The sequence below is a fragment of the Coenobita brevimanus genome, chromosome 102 (genome assembly GCF_032717465.1).
Source record: "Coenobita brevimanus isolate Jiangsu-jjx chromosome 102, ASM3271746v2, whole genome shotgun sequence".
In the NCBI taxonomy this organism is placed as follows: Eukaryota; Metazoa; Arthropoda; class Malacostraca; order Decapoda; family Coenobitidae; genus Coenobita; species Coenobita brevimanus.
This window is the reverse complement of record NC_137055.1, coordinates 1,900,344-1,918,281: the sequence shown is the minus strand read 5'-3', so window position 1 is coordinate 1,918,281 and position 17,938 is coordinate 1,900,344. Positions and strand designations below refer to the sequence as shown.

At 39.9% G+C, this 17,938-nt stretch overlaps 1 protein-coding gene across 1 annotated transcript in view; it reads left to right on the top strand.

Moving 5' to 3' along the window:
* The first annotated feature begins 3,872 nt into the window (after nucleotides 1-3,872).
* Nucleotides 3,873-17,938, top strand: part of LOC145415315 (uncharacterized) — a 46,642-nt gene continuing 32,576 nt past the window's right edge. The window contains exons 1-5 of the mRNA XM_080284592.1: nucleotides 3,873-3,967; nucleotides 9,221-9,437; nucleotides 9,871-10,026; nucleotides 11,327-11,514; nucleotides 15,998-17,203. Coding sequence (XP_080140718.1) covers nucleotides 3,873-3,967; nucleotides 9,221-9,437; nucleotides 9,871-10,026; nucleotides 11,327-11,514; nucleotides 15,998-17,203 — 1,862 coding nt within the window. The remainder of the gene's footprint in view (nucleotides 3,968-9,220; nucleotides 9,438-9,870; nucleotides 10,027-11,326; nucleotides 11,515-15,997; nucleotides 17,204-17,938) is intronic.

Here is a 17,938-nt window from a genome sequence, read left to right as displayed (position 1 = left end):
CACTGAGTTACGAAAACCAGTGACGAGAGCGTTATTTGCAATTTAGATTTCAATGCCGATTGAATACATATCCTGGATTTATCTGTCAACAGTTTACAATCGAGAACTGAACTGAAATATTAATTGTTGTAAAAGGTACAGATAACATTATGGATTTACTTTATCAGCTTGAGGCTCAGTGTAGGAATATTCATGTAATTACATCTTGGATATTAACATCTACCACTGAGTTCTAGAGTACATCTACTAAGAAGCAGTAATAGTGCCAGAGGAGTGTCATGTGTGAACGAATTACGAGCGAGATTAATATTCTGTCCTTAGAACTTGGCTTAACCAATCCCCTTGCTGCTTCCAGGAGTTGTGGGTGTTTAGCCAATCACCTTCCAGTGGTGGACTGTGAGGAGGGTTGCTCACTGTTTATTTACAGACGTCATATTTTCTTCCTTGACATTTAGCCTATAAGGTGTGTATGCTGCTTTTTTCACCCAGAAATTAAGTCCTGTAGCCCTGGTATTTCATATGTAAGCTGGAGTGTATAAGATTTGGTAGCTCCAGGCTTCGTAGGAAAGGTGAGGGAAAATTAACCAACTCTGAAAGGCTCTTAGGTTGGTCGTAAGACACCTGGTACTTTCACATATTTTATTGGCATAGATATCATTATCATCCATTCCTATATCTTCTCACGACCATTTTAAGATATATTCTGAAACGTGAGTAAAACGTATGGGCCAAGGATCGACCTGTAAAGGAGTTCCGAGCAGAATATTGAATGATTCTCAGTGGGGGGTTGGTAACTTGTAAGCTGCTCTGCTTATATATTCAGGACCATCATCCAGGCAGTGATGTTGGAAGTGATAGGACCTCACAGCTGCCGAATAGGACAGTAGGTAAAGGACAAGTGGAGTGAAAGTCATTATGTTGAGCACACTCTGGTTTGGACATACATTGAGGACGGCCTTTCTTTAGTACTGTATGTAAGTCTTTGTATTGTTTTGTCTATAACTCCATCAAGATGTGAGAATTTTTAACCCTTTCAGTTATTCTATTTACTGAATATTATTTAACTTTATTCATGCTTCCAAGAGCCAGCTTCTTTCAAGTTAGGACAAACCTCTGGTAGTGAAAGGGTTAATGAAGGTCATGTGTAACTCCTGCAGTTTCAAAAGTCTTTTCTAAAAATGCATAACATAAATTTATCTGTCAGTAGCAAGTATAAAATAAATATATGTTAGTGGATTTAAGAGGTTAACTCATTTCGGATGTGAAAAGACAAATCTTTTATTCTTGTAACCACCAATTATTTTTGTCATCTCAGGTTAGGCTTTGGAAGGACACAAGTCAAGAGTGAGAGCAGTGAAAATGAGTTATTTAAAAGGAGCCTGTGGAGTCACATGGAGAGGCAGGCTGACAAATGAGGATATAAAGGAGTGTTGTGGTGTGGATGTGGATGTGATAGGAAGCTTTAGGAGGAACACACTGAGGTGGGTTGGCCATGTAGAGAGGATGGAGGGTGAGAGACTGATGAGGAGAGTATATGTGAGTGAGGTGGAGGGGGGGAGGGGGAGGCCAAGAATGAGATGGAGGGATGGAGTGGAGAGATATATGAGAGAGGGGGGTGTGAGTTGGGAGCAGGGCAGTGAAAGGGAACAGGGCAATGTGGAGGCGATTTGTTTGTGGCCACCCCGTACGGGATTGAGGCGTCTGGCAATAGGTAGATAGGTTAGGCTTTCCACCCTCTAACCTAATGGTAAACTAGAAGAAAAGTCAAATAATCCATCCAAGGTGTGAAAAATTTAAACTGTTGTATTATTTCTTAAATGTGGCTTCTCATCATACAAGGGGTAAATGTTTCACCAAATTTTACTTACTTTGTCAGGTACCAGTATTCAGAATATTGATGGATGATTGACAACTTTATTCTAGCGACTTTTTTTTATTTTTTATTCTCTTCTTGCTACTTTGAGATTATTTCATGTAGTGTACTCACAAGTATTCACAGATGGTGTCTGGTAGTAGGCCTGTGGCACCAGTTCTTCAGTACTCAGACTGGGTTCTTGGTGGTGGTCAGGTTGGCTGTGTATTTTTGCCATAGAATTGACTCATTGCTCTTCATTCACCCAGGCTTGGTCCAGTTTCTTTTCAAACTTTGCCACTGATGTCAAATCAACCACGCTTTCATGGAGATTGTTTCAAGCCTTCATCACTCTGTCACAAAATTAATACAGTAATCCCTCGATTGTACGATGTAGTAGAGCCAAAGACATGTCCGGGTAATGGCTTCGTCTGGATAGTGGACTTCTCCCATGGCCCCCATGTGTACATAACTTTGAAAGCTAGTGTAAAAGGCCACTACAGTACATCATGCAACATTTGTTCGTTTTGTTTAACACTACTCTATGTGGTCAAGCATGCCAAAAAATACAGTGCGCACACAAAACATAATGGTAAAATGGAATAAAATCATGGTATAATATAGTAAGCTAGAATAAAATCAATGTCAGCATTCACAATTCAACCATCCCTCATCATCCTTACCCAGGATCTTCTGCTTCTAAAGAATCAGCACTACTCTCTTCCTTTTCCCTGGTGCAGGAGCCATTATAACATACCCTAGGAAGAGTCATTCAAGGACTAGCAAGGCCAGAAGCAGGTAGGGAACAACCACAAAAACCACCACATGTGCCACTATAACAACTATTTGCGTTGCCGCACAGGAACTTGGAGCGAGCAAAGGGGGGGTCTCTGGTGGATGTTGGGTAAATTAACCAGCCAGACGCATCAGTGCCACTGGGCTATTAGGAAATTTTTTTGCGCCACCATAATTTCTAAACAGACACAAGATTTTGTCTGGATAGTGGTAAAAAATATATGAATAATGGTTTGGAACAGCCAGATCACAGTATTCGGGTATTGGTTGTCCAGATAATTTAGAGATTATTGTACATATTTCTGTATGTTCAGTTACTCCTGTTTTGTAAATTTTCTTGCCATGCCCCCTTGGTGTTGCCTCTTCTTGGTTCACAGATACCGTATATACTCATACGCTTCAGTATTGTAGATTTCGCACAAAGTCTTAACCCTTTCCATGCCGGAGCCTTTGTCGGCTTTTTTAGCCCCCAGTGCCAAGAGTTTTGGAGGCTGTATGACCCCCACAGTGAGAAATTATCACAAATGGGAAAACTACCAGTACAGGTACTATGTACAGTAGCCTGTTTTAACAAACCCACTTAGGTGTTCAATACAAACTGTATCATTTTGTTTCGATTTGTTTTTTTAAAGGCTTCAACATGCATGCATGCATCAGCCTTGATCACCTAATGGGAGCTCTCCATACTGCTCGATCTGTGGCAGCTTCCCTGAGATCACACTCAATAACCTCATCCCAGGTCTTTTTCGGCCTACCTCTCGCAACCCTACCCCTAACGTTAACAGTACCGTTACTAGTATTTTGAATGAAAGTAATGCATATTGAGTATTGTAGCCGGAGTAATGAAGAGCTTGAATGTGCAGTATATAGGTTACTGGACATGGAATTCTTCAATTAATTTATTATGTACTGTACTGTGCAATCAGGGAGAAATATTGCCTCTTAATTCTGCTGCATCAGCTTTACACTAAGGCATGTCTGCATCACCGGCATATCATATCATAGAGAGAATCATGAATGTCCATAAAAATATACCAAGCTTCTTCCAGTTTCAGAATATTAGCCAGCAGAAGAAAGTGAGAAATGGAGGTGAAATATTAGGCAAACAACAGTACAGGTATTTTTCACATACTGTACACTGATATTGAAATTTATAAAAGCTTGCAGACAAGATGGATCTCACTGAGAGACCTTTTTATGAGAGAATGCAGTGAAGAAGGTGAAGATGGACCGTGTTCACCTGCACATCCTCAGTCTGCGGGATGAGGTAGTGGAGAACTGGTATTTCCTACGGGACTCGCTCCTCACCCTCTTCCCAAAGTGAGTTTTGAACATCATTTTTGGTGTTTTGCAAATAGGCCATAGCCATTCTGAATTTCGTAACCCATAGAAAGATAAATAATTTAAGCTGTATTGTTAAGTTGTTTTGTTTTATTACCTGTTACACAAGCTACGATACTTCATGATTATTGTCACTTGCTGTAACACTGGTGTAACATTTTTTTTTTTTTCTCTCTCTCTCTCTTCAGTATTGGAAGTTTACTTTTTCTCTGTTAAGCCTGGAGACAGTATAAGGAAAGAAGGACAGGCAGTTTACCATTCTGTCACACAGGTGCAGGGGGAGTAAGAGATTTTGTGTGACAGCCTGAAAAGAAAGAGGCTGTATCTTCATGGTACATGTAAACCTTATATTGAAACTCCATAAATTTTCAGTAATATCAGTTCAGAGTTACAGTACTATGATCAGTGCACTGAGATCAAGATTGTAATTATGCCTGATTTGCTTCAGTTCATAGGTGACCTTACATTAATCTAACATAAAACTCTTAAGTGAACTCATTTCACTTGAGTGAGTGAGAGAGGAAGAATGGCTTATGGCCACTTAGATGGAAGTTTTGGTGAAATGACTGCACAACCCTTAAATGAAGAAAAAAATTAATTCATACTGGGTACGAAAGCAATATTTTCACTCCTTAACACTGTTGTCCGGGTGAAGATGATGATGAATGTTGTTGTCGATACCTTCAGCAGAGTACCAAAGTCACAGGGAAATTGAGCACTTCATGTTTTTCTCTGTCATTTCCTTCAGACTCATATCCTTTACATCCAGTTAGGCATATTACTTTGGCAGTACTGCTCAAATATTGACTTGTGTGGCTGTATGAGAGGAAAACCTCTTCCACCTTTATCCCCAGCAAAAGTCTCTCCCTTCATCCTGTTATACTCTTTTTCTCCTTCATTCTTCTGTGTCAGTAGTACCACCTACAACCATAGCACAGTACTTCATACTTAGAGAGGTACTTGAAATTGATGGTTGGCTCAATTGAAATAACCAAGTGGTATTTCATAAAATGGGATAAGGAAAATAATACATGCTTTCATTCAGTACCGGTACATAATATAGGGTGGATCTGGGTAATCATGATCACTTACAGGCAGTTTTAGGAATTGTATTGTACAGCAGTACAGGGAGTTTCCAAACTCTGCCCTCTCTTATTAGGGTCACTCCAACACCTGCTGCCCTACCTTGTACTTCATTTATAACCCCATCTATGTACAGATTGAACAACCATGGGGACATGGTACATCTCTGTTTCAATCCAACATTCATATAGAAAAGTTCACTCTGTTCACTATCCGCATGCACAGCAGCCTTTGCCCCCTCATACATACCCTTCACAGCATTATACATCCCATCTACTCCAAATATTCATAATACATTCTACATTCCACGTCTATCCACCCAGTCATATGCGCTCTCCAAATTCATGAAGTTTTATGTTGCGTTCATGATTTAGGAGAAAGCATATGACAGGGTGGATAGACAAGAAGTGTGGAAAGTATTACGAATATTTGGAGTAAATGGAATTTGTTGAATGCCATGAAGAGTTTGTATGAAGGGACCAAGGCTGCAGTGCGTGTGGATAGTGAACTGAGTGAATTTTTCTATTTGAATGTTGGATTGAAACAGGGATGTGTCATGTCCCCATTCTTGTTCAATTTATATGGATTGGGTTACAAAAGAGGTACAAGGTAGGGCAGTGGATGTTGGGGTGACCCCAATGAAAGGACAGTGTTTGGAAACTCCCTGTACTGTTGTTTGCTGATGATACTGTGCTGTTAAGTGAAGACAGGAACTGCAAGGCTTAGTGAATGAGTATGGGATTGTGTTTAAGAAACAGAATCTAAAGGTGAATGTAGGGAAGAGTAAAGTTATGGTCTTCAAGAGAAATGAAGCCATGAATGTACAGTGAGGCCAGATGAGAAGGAAATGGAAAATGTGAGTGCATTTAAGTACTTGGGTAGTGTGATGAGTAAGGATGGAAGTTTAGAGGGTGAAGTGCTTGAAATGGTACAACAGGGAAGAAAAGTTGCTGGTTCTTTGAAAGCAGTGATAAGGAAGTGAGCATGGAAGTAAAAAAAAGTCACTGCATGACAGTATTGTGATACCAACCCTAACATATGGAAGTGAAGCTTGGACCTTGTTGGAAGGACACAAGTCAAAAGTGAGAGCAGTGGAAATTAGTTATTTGAGAGAAACGTGGGTGGTAATGTGGAGAGACAGACTGACAAATGAGGAAGTGAAAGAGTATTGTGTTGTGAGTGTGGATATGATAGAAAGCATTAGGAGAAATACACTGAGGTGGTTTAGCCATTTGGAGAGGATGGAGAGCAAGAGACTACTGAGGAGAGTGTATACAAGCAAGGTGGAGGGTGGGAGAGGGAAAGGGAGGCCAAGGATGAGATGGAGGGATGGATTGGAGTGGTATGTGATAGAGTGGGATGTGAGCTGGGAACAGTGCAGTGAAATGGCATTGCACAGGGTGACATGGAGGCGATTTTTTTGTGGCAACCCCTTACGGGATTGAGGTGTCTTGCAGTAAATACATAGATATATTTAGGAATTGGTACATCAGTTGTAACTTCATGTCCACACTGGGCATATATGTTACAGTACATGGAATGATCCCCATAGGATGGTGCAGTCAGTGTTGTGAGGCATGACACAGCAGAATATCATTCACTCGCTGGAGAGACTGATATTGGAACTGTACAATCCATCATGAAGAACTTGTTTACATTTTTCTGGACTCTTGCCCTGATAGTTCTTTCCATGTTATTGGGTGCTGTTATGCTTGTATAGTACCAGGTATCATGAGTGTACAGTGTTGTGTTGGGGTCTGCATCATTCACCAGTTAAGCCAAAGACTGTTCCCAACATCTTGGTGGCTCTTTCTGGAAACAAGAATAGTGGGCCTTTTCTGGGGCTATATGTGAATTTAAGGTACTGTACAGTGTACTGCAGATGTCAATGCTACATTCGTGATAGTAGGAGAGTGCAGAAACAAAATGTGCCAATAAAACTCTCCATTCATTGTTGATGAAGCAATTGCAGGACATGACAAGATGTCAAGTGTTTCAGTGCCTATGAAAGCAATAGGATAGTATAGATCTATTCATTACAAATTGCACACCAGTTTCTCAAATACGGTATTACAAATGTCTGTATGAATTATACAAGGCAGTTTTTTCACATATAGGCTTAGTGGTTATGTGTTATTAAAATTTTTGAGACTGAGAAACTTCAGTCTTTATTACTGTACTTTGGTGCTGTATGATGTTATAAACCTTTCAGAGTACAAGAATTACATGATAGAGTACTTCAGTTATAATTCATAAATACTGCACCATGTATTTTTGCTGTACAGTGGTTTGAATTGTCAGCTAAGCATCCAAGTGCAGTATTCCAAGGAAAGAATCATGATTTAATACAGTGTCACATCCTACACGGAAAACATAGCACTAACTTGCTGAATATCAGGTAGTGTATTTTTTAACATCATGTAGGAAGAATATTATTGTGTAACTATCTAGCATCCTGTATAAGGTATACTAAGGGCAGTGAGCATGGATATAAAAAGTAATTTCATGACAGTAGTGTGTGTATGGGAGTGAAGCTCAGATTCTGTTCGGACACGAGTGATGGGATCAGAAATGAATTGTTTGAGAGGAGCATGTGGCTACAAGGAGAGGCAGAGAGACAAATGAAGGAGTTGCAGAGTGTTATGGTGTTGATGCAGATATACTGGAAAGTCGTAGGAGAAGTACTTGAGATGGGTTGGCTATATTAGAGAATGAGAGATTGACTAGGAAAATGTGTGTGAATGAAGTTGAGAGGGAGAAGTGAAACGAAGGATGGGGTGGAGAGATGTGTGCATTAAAGTGATGTGAGTTGAAGAGAGGGTAGCATGTTGGTGGAAAGACAATAAGTTTGTGGCCACCTCCTCCGAGATTAAGGCTTCTGGCTACATCATACAAGTTCTTTGTCATTGAACACTAGATTGAAGATACAGTCAGTGCTTTTGATAAATCAGTGAAGTGTTCTAAAATATCACAACCTTCTCCTTTCAGTTGGGGCTGTAAGTTGAGGGAAACTGGAAAATCACCTTCATAGTTAGCCATGGAAATTTAACCCCTTGAATCTATTCATGCAGTCTTTAGTGTATTCTTGGTATCTCATAAACGGTGTAGGGGAGATTTTAACAAATTTGGAGTGGATAGATACAGTGTATATAAATAACATCATTACTGCAGATTCGTCCTGAGTTTAATAAAATCATCAGGAGAATTCTTTAAAATACATCCCTGGGTTGCAGGGGTTTCTGGTTATTGCTGTGAACTTGATAAAAGTTAACAGTGCCAAAAAAAAGGAATGACAGTACTGTAGTGTGTGCCAATCTCGGTGGCTTACAAAGGGAAGTGTTCCAAGTGTCAGCATTTTCCAGACACTTGATACTGTAAAGTGGAGAAACTGACAAATGAACTTTGTTGATAGCACTGGAACTTTAGTATTTTTCCATACACATGATGGGGGAAACATGTGTCATGATCTTGAGCCATTTCCCAACTCAGTCCTGTAACCCAGAGGTCTCCAGACAGGACATCATCCCATGTCTTTCTTGGTCTTGCTGTAGACATTATTCCCTCCATATTCATACCTGCAGCTCTTTTCAACTTTCAACATGTCCAGACCATCTTAAACTTACTGGTTTACATCACTTCCAGTGCTCCATTGGTCTGACAAACCGGAGTTAAGCAGCAGTACCCACGGCTTCTATTGCCACCAACTTTTTTGCTAAACAAGCAGAGTAGATAGCAAGGAAACTCCAATATATTTCCATACAACTGGTCCTGTAAGTTGGGGAAAACTAGCAAATGTGCTTTCTAGGCAGCAGTGGATCTTTAATAGGTGCTCATTTTGAAGGTCATTTGGAACTTAATAACAAGAAAACCTAGTAATAAAAATTAAAAAAGAAAAGCAAGAAAGAAAACATGACATAAAGTAAAACAGACAAGAAAGAAAGAAAACATGACTTACAGTATAAAGCAGCTAATCATGTATGACTTTTTCACACACAAAAATTGTCTGTGAACCTTTGGTTGATCTTTGTGCAGGTGGAGATTGGCAGGTCAAACCTTCGGTAGTTGTAAGGCTGATTTGTGGACTTAAATGCATTAGAAAAAAAAAAATGCCGGTCACTTTCAGGACTTACTGTCTGTCACTTTTTTCAGACGAAAAAATAAAGTTGGTGTAGCTTCAGGTGATCTAGGGCAGGACTCAGATGGACGAGTGTGGGTGGAAGTGGGCCCATCAAACCTTCGGCTGCGTGTGATGCACCTTCACCCTGCCAACCCTGCTATTGCTGATGCCCTGGCAACGAGGCTTGGAGCAGCACGGGACACTAACCAAGATGCTGATGGATTAATTACCCTGCCTGCTGAAGATGAGGTAGTATAACTCAGTCTTAACTCTTTCATTGGGATTACATGTTTGTCATTTTAAGCTTCTCATTCCAGTGACATATTTTTCATTGTATGCTTGCTGCCACTGAGTTAGGACTTCCAAGCAGTACTGTTGTAAATTACAGAGAACTTTAACCCTCTCTTGGTCAAACAACTTTAGTATTCTGTTAAACGTAATGTCAGAGTGTTATAAAACTGAGTTAGTCATAGGAGGCTGAGAAAGTGGATACTGTTGGAGCAAAGTATGCTATTGCAGCTAACACCAAACTATTGTATTTAGCTGAGAGTGTTAAATAAAGTAGCCATGTTAATTCATCAACAGTTTAATGAATACAACTTTAGGCAATACAGTATAACTTTAATGAGGATTTACTGCCTTTATAATGCAAATGGGATGTAATTTCCATGCTTCTCCACAGATATCATTAGCATCACTGGAGGACTACTGGTTCAATCACTGGCAGGGTCCTTATGTTGCTGCTGACTCAAACCAGAACACAGTTAACTTCAGAAGGTCCAGACGAAGCCTAAGGAAGTCCAAAAGAAAGTTTCGCTGTTCTGTTTGTAATAAAAAGGCAAGTTAATAGAAGATATATATATATATATATATTTTTTTTTTTTTTTTTTTTTTTTGAGTATTGTTAAAATTCTTTCTAGTGATGTATTTTATATTATATTATTGCTACCACCAGATGATATATATTAACCGTGAAGAAACTTTTTAAATTGAAGGAGTTAGATATAGCTTTCATTATTGCTTTCAGTGCTAAAGGTCTGTTTTAAATTAAATATGGTTGTCTGGTAACAGTGAGTATAATTGGATTAAAGGGTTTAAGGCAGTTGTATGTAAGATAAGGTATCTTAGTATCACATGTACAGTGTTTCTCATTTCAGCCAGAAATTGAGTAATAACAACTCTGATATGTGAAGTGAATATGAACACTAATTTGCTGTTGTTTGACAAATCACTGCACTGGGAATCATGATAGTATTAGTCATTAGTATCATTGTCAGCCTGACTATTTTTCTTTCTGAGGATGGGGTATAGAAAAAACATACTGTATATTGCTGACATCATCCATCACTTTTCTTCCACAAATATAATACTAAATGAACAGTGACACTCACCATTGGGTTTAAAAGAAGAGCATATACATTACTTGTAAGTAGGTATGATGTGGCAAGAGCAGTTAAGTTTGAATTTAATATGTTCACTACATTGACATTTATTTACAGTGGTAATTTATTTCATTCTGGCTGTTTTCATATAATCTAATTCAGCTTAGAAGAACCCACTGGTAGCAAAGGTGTGAATAAGTTTGTATAACCTCACCAGTTTGAAAAATATGTCCTAAAACTAAATAAAATCACCTGAAGGTAGCAGTTATAAAATTAACAATGCATGGTTGAAGTTACTTTTTTTACTGTACTCGACTCATTCCCAGAATCCTCTCCGGTCATGACCAGTGCATTCAAACATTGCTGTGTCCCTTACATTTTGCAGGTATCATGTAGATCATTTTCACTGAAGTCCATAATTATCACTAAACATAAATATCATCAGTACGAGTAGTAGCTATAAATGTTGTAACTCTTCAGTCATTGCACCATCTCAAGTTCTCAGAGGCAGGATTAAAAAATAACCTGATGATCAAGTCCCTCTTGTCTCTCAGATATGCAGGAAGGAATTATTCTGAACTCTCTTTCCATTTCTATTACAAGATTAAAAATAACCTATGGTAATGCTACTTCTGTATATACAGTTTGAAAGAACAGGACATGTAGAGATTCTGTGTGATTCTTGTCCTTCCTACAAAAACAAATGGATTTGCAGGAGAGAATAGAGCGTAATTATTTTTGAATATCCTGTTGTAGATTGTTGGGGCTGCAGGGCATCATGTGGAACCCCAGGACTCCCCATGCTGTGAGGGTGAGAATGTCTTGGCACACGTCCCCTCTGTGAAACTAGAGACCAGGAGTCCTAAGGTGGATGATGCTACAGCTGCTGGCAGCTCTGATGATGAAGGCATCAAGCCAGCCATCAGTGAAGAGGCCTTGTCCAGGTGAACTTACAGTTATCTTCTTAACATCCCTAGTCTCCTATGACAAACTCTCACCAGATTACAATATTCTGATGTCAGTTGGAAAAGAATTCTAGAATTGCCAACTATGAGTGAGTGAGTGATTGTGTTGTTATCATTATTGTTGTTGTTGTGGCCCCAAGCTCATCTGAACATGAACCTGGTAGAATGCAGGCTGAAGTTATCCTTCAATTCATCATCCTCTTTTGAGGAATTGGAAAGAAGTTGAGGGATGCTTTTGTAACTATTTCAGATGAGCCCCAAGCTCATCTGAACATGAACCTGGTAGAATGCAGGCTGAAGTTATCCTTCAAATCATCATCCTCTTTTGAGGAATTGGGAAGAAGCTGAGGGATGCTTTTGTAACTAGCACGTGACATCTCAAAGACTTTCAGTCGAGTTTGGCATAAATCTTTAATTTCCAAACTGCCCTCACGGTTTCTGTCCTTCTATCTGTGCCTTCATCTATAGCTTTCCTTTTGGTCGTTCTATAGCTGCTGTTGTAGACGGCCATCGTTCTTCTCCTAGGTCTATCAACAGTGGTGTTCCTCAGGGCTCTGTCCTATCACCAACTCTCTTCCTTTCATTCATCAATAATCTAAACTGTACATCTAATCCTATCCACTCGTACGCTGATGATTCCACCCTTCACCTTTCCATTCAGTTCCCACAACGTCCATCTCAGTAGTTACTTCAAGAAACAAGGGATGAGGCTATGGCATACCTAATGTCTGACTTGGCTCGTATCTCTGACTGGGGTAAAAATGATCTTATTGTTTTTAATGCATCATAAGACTCAGTTTTTACACCTATTAACCCATCATAGTCTTCCACTGGAGTACATGTACCCACTAATATTTAATAATATCCAGCTCAATCCTGCATCATCCTTGAACATGTTTGGGGTTTCATTCACACTGGACTTATCTTGGAAAGATGATATTGCATCTCTTGTAAAATCTGCTTCCAAGAGATTAGGTGTGCTAAGCCGACTCCGTGCCTTCTTTACCCCTGCACAGTTGTTGACTTTATACATGGGTTTTATTCGCCCCTGTTAAGAGTACAACTCTCATGTGTGGGGAGGCTTCCCACATACAGCTCATCTCAATAGGGTGGAGTCAAAGGCTATTTGTCTCATCAGCTCTCCTCCTCTTACTGGCTCCCTTCAACCTCTGTCTCTTCGCCGCACTGTTGCCTCTTTATCTCTTTTGTATCACTGCATCAATGGTCATTGCTCCTCTGAACTGTCTGCTTGCATCCCTCCACCTCTACAATGAGCACGTAGCACCTGTCTAGCAACAAACTCTCATCCCTTTTCTGTCCGCTATCTAATGTAAGAGTTAACCATTACTCCCAGTCCTTCATTTATGCAACAGGTCAGCTCTGGAACTGACTCCCTCTGTCTGTATTTCCTACTTCCTATGATCTCCAGTCTTTCAAATGCAGTGTGTCTAGGCATCTCAAAATGAATGGATCTTGAATTTGGCTCTCTTTTGTATTGTTTTTGTTTTCTCTTGGAAGGAACATTTTGTGGACTCAGCCTTTGGTGAGGTGGTTTGGCCATGTGGAGAGGATGGAGGGTGAGAGACTGATGAAGAGAGTGTATGTGAGTGAGGTGGAGGGGGGAAAAGGGAGGGGGAGGCCGAGGATGAGATGGAGAGATGGAGTGGAGAGGTATATGAGAGAGGGGGGTGTGAGTTGGGAGCAGGGCAGTGAAATGGCGGGAGACAGGGCGACGTGGAGGCGATTTGTTTGTGGCCACCCCAAATGGGATTGAGGCGTTTGGCAATAGATAGATAGCCTTTGGTTCCTTGTTCCTTGCATAATATATATATATATATATATATATAGGTACCACTGCATGAAATTGTCCCTCTCAAGTGTCAAGTGATGCAATACTGCTAGAAATGTAAGAGATGTATAGTATGTCATCTTTGAACCAGGGATAGCATCAGTGTGTGGCAGAGGACCGGCAGTTGGTACACCCAGTGACCTTCACGTATTCATGTATGTGTTGGTTGCAGCTGCAAGAACAAACAAGGTTGCCAATTATTATCTGGGATGACCAGGTAACTGTTGTGCATCAGTGTTGGAAAATGTAGCAAAACCACCACTTAACACTGACACTGTCCCAGATTTAAATATGAAATACTATCTGTCAAAGAAAAAAGCTTAACACAGTGTAGATAGAAAAACAGTGGTGGAATTTTAATGATGCATGAAATAGGCATGTAAGGTGAAACTTTATTCACATAGTAGTACTGTGACAGTGTTGTGAACAAAGGTGTGGGCTGAAATAGTGGGATAGATTTACAGTTCATGGTATTAATGTACTAATAATACTAGTACATTTTTTATCCTTATACTTGTTAGCATAATTCCCTAAGGGCCAGCAGTCCTGTGTGACACATTCATTCATGTCATCACATCAGCATGAGTACTCATTGTCATTACTGAATAATGCTAGGGCTGCCTCATTCAGGACTGCTATGATGGTATCAACAGGGATGTTTGTATGACAAGTTGTTGGATAATGTGGAAGATGAGTAAACTGTTTTTAATGATATTTTGATCATCAGACTCCTCCCTACCACAGCCTAGGATTAAACTCACTCTCAGACAGAAGGCCATGTCTTTAGTCACTTGGAATTGATTGTGATGATATACATAATGTTTGGACGTCATTCACTGAAAAGTGTATGCATCGTGGACAGTACTGTACAGTATAGCACAAACCCCCAAACCCCCTCAGCCAGGTGTTATTATTATTTTTATTTTTATTTATTTATTTTTATTTATTTATTTTTTTTTTTTGCTACCTACAGGTGATATTTTACAGTTTAAGATGGATTATTATAGTGCATTTACACTCATATGACAAAGATCCTCAACTCCTTTCAGTTCACTTAATGGCCAGGTGTAATCATTTTGAAAGGAAAACCTGACTACTCTCCAAGGAGACTCGTTCCTACCTCATAACATAGCATCATCGAATTTCACGTAACTATGACCTAGTTCCCTCAGGTGAAAGTAAACCGACTATACCGTAGTGATGAAGGAGTTAATGAAATGTGTATCAGATCTTTTAGCCTTGAAAAGTTTTTCCTAAGTTGGCTGAGATTGTTATGAGGTAGCAAGAGTAGAATAAAAATTGCATTATGGGAATGATGGGGTCAGATAGAACTGATTTAATCTGTACCAAAAAGACATAAAATCATTCCACCATCAGGGATCTCTCCAAAGCTGAATAAGATTGTTTAATGATGAGAATAGGATTTAAGTGACACCACGGTACTGAAAAGATTTGAAATTGTACAGTAGCCGCAACCCCTGGCTCATCTGGATGTGAACCCACTGAACTGCAGGTTGAAATTAGCTTTCTCCTGCCATCCTCTTTTGGGGGGGGATAGGGAGGGAACTCAGGGATATGTACAACCAAGCAGTGGAACCACCCTGTCAAATCAGTGCCACCACATGAAGGCATTCCTCTCCACCACAGAGAGAATGAATACAGTACCATACTGTTTCTGAGTCATTCATTATGAGGGGTTTCCTCTAGGCATGATGATTTTGTCTGATAGTAGTGGATTAAAGATTTAAAAAAAGGTCATAATTCTCTACTGAAAGGGTTAATAGAGGCATTCTCATTCACTACGAGGGCTTTCTTAGTAAAGCCATTAGGTAGTTTAGCAAGTATAGTAATTCCTTGCTATATATTATTTATTTTTATTTTTTATATATAGCTGTTCAGTCATTCATTTATTTAGTTATATATTTAGTGTTATGTCCACAGTAGGTCATAGGAAGAATTACCTAAATGTTTCCTCATGCCTCTAAAGTTGATTTGCCAGTTTTCTGCAATTTTTACAGGACCAGTTGCTTAGAAAAAGTTGTGAAGTTTTGCAACACATACATTTCTTATACTAAAAATAGCATGGGTAATGTAGGAACAGATGTCATGAGATTTTACTGAAGGAGTTAAGTTCCACTCATGTGACAGGAAGACAAAGAGAAATGTGTGTGAATCCCTGTACTGTGACAGTGTTTTATTTTATTTTATTCTTATTACCTCTGGATGATTATATTCAACTTAGGAAAGACTTTGCCTGGTGAAGAGTTTTATGAAGACTGTGTCAAACCTCTTCAGTTCAGTAAGACTTTCCCAAGCTGAATAAATTCATCAAGAGATACCATGATTATATTAAAAGGATGTCACTATATTGAAACATTTGATATTTAACCCTATAGGATCTTCTTGATTTCACTTTGCCTCAAATTGTTCAAATGGAAGGAACCATATGCACATTTTGGAAGTTGTGTTTATTTTCAAAATGCAATAGTGCTTGAAGAGGGTCTAAGTCAGGCTGAAACAGTCATATCCTCACAATAAACACAGCTTCAGTATGTGGGTGTTTTTTTATAGTCTTTGAAGTATTATTAACCTTCTGATTAATATTTGTGACAGGTACAGTGCAAGTGATGAGCAGTTGGCCAGAGCTTACCGTGTGATGGACAATGAACTACGCACCAGCTTCTCTTTGTTTGCAGAGGAAGCAGTGACACAGGATGTGATCGATGGGGTTAGCATGGACATAAACGATGGCAGTAGTTCTCCCGATGCCAGTATGAGATTAGCGCCTCCCATGTACAGTCCAAGGCAATCTAGATCGTGTCCCTGTAGCCCAAAACTGTCAAGTAGAAATAACAGTCCAAAATCCAACAACGGGAGCCCCAAACCACAATCTCGTTCTGGAAGCAGTAAGTTCTCACTCAGCAGCTCCTTAATGGCGATTCACAGGCAAGCCTCCAACTCCCTCAGGCCAGACTTTCTTCGTTTTGACTCGAGTAAGGGTGACTTTGGTGGGAATAGTTCCAAAAATGGTTCCCAGCAGAACAGTCTCAGAAATGAATTGAGACATTCAAAATCAAATGGAGAAGCACAGCAGAACAGTCTGAGTGAGTCTTACACAGACCCTGGTAACAATGGCTCCCTGAGAGGAGAATCAAGCAAAAATGAAACTGTAAAAAATATGCTTCATGAAAGCCATTCTCTCCCTACACTCAAGCTTTCTAAAATGTCTATGACTTACAGAGGAGGAATTATAGTGACCCAAGATAAGGACACTTCACTCATAGGGGAAGGTGCCTGTGCACTGCCATCAACCCCAGAGCATGAAGGGGACACATTACCTGAGGAAATTAGTAGTGAAATGAATAATCCTTCACTGCAGCTGCCAGATGTTGTGCCAAGACATAACCCTATCAGTTCCCCACTCTGTCAGATATCCGAGACTCAGACAGCCAGATGTTCAACCCCAACAACCCCCACAGAACACAGTGTTGGTTATCACTATGACCAAAAAGAGGGAATCATCAACCTTGGATTTGATGGCCATGAGGAAAGTTCAGATTTTACTGATTTTGATAATTCATCTGGGGCAAAAGCAGCGGATGAAACAGTAAATCCTGGAAACTGTGGTTCATCCCACTTGAAGAGGAGGGGATCAACAGACAGTGAGATAGACATAGGGAAGAACAATGTACAAATGGACATATCAGCCGTGCATGCCATATCCATTGGCCATGTTCCCCAAGGCCAGGATGTTGCACTGTCACTTGAGGTGCCTCAGGTGCTGCCGCAAGACCAGCTGGAACAAGGTGGGTATCATGTGTGTGTCGTATAATTTGATTTATTACATATGCTTTATAGTTGGTAAAACTGTCTGTGTATTGTATTAAATGATATACAGTTGGGTCTCCCATTGTGCGGGATCTCAGTATGCAAAACGCTTAATATGCAACTCAACTCAGGAAATAAATTTTTTAATATGCGAAATGTGATTATAAAATGCGAATCCGTCCTCTGAAAAACAGCATTTCCTCTCAAAATGGTAGTATCCGAAGCCACCACCAGATGGCTGATCGGTTTCCCAGCCTTTCCCTCCCTCATGCCGTTTCTCAGGTCAAGTCTCGATTCTCAGTCTGCATCTGTCCGCGCTGCATTCACATATTGTGGTGTTTTTAGCATTGCACAAGACCTGCTCTTGCACACCTGTTATGGCCCCAGTGCTTCATTACAGGAATAAGAGGATCACTTTGGAGATGAAAATGAAGGTCGTAGAGTTGATTAAGCAAGGTTAAGGGAACACATGGGACAAGAGCTTGGCTTAGGTGAATCGACAATGAGGAACATTCTCAAGAACAGGGAGCAGATTTTATGAACCATCAAGACTTATGGAGGCCAGCAAGTGGATGGGCACAATAAGGTTGCCAGTCTCACAGTTATACAAATGGAGTGCTACCCAGCACACAACATTCACAATTCTGTTATCTTTCTTTGAGCAAAAGTCTTTCTTAAAAGGATAGTCAGTAATGGGAAGTACTGTAAATGACAAAGATAAGGTGA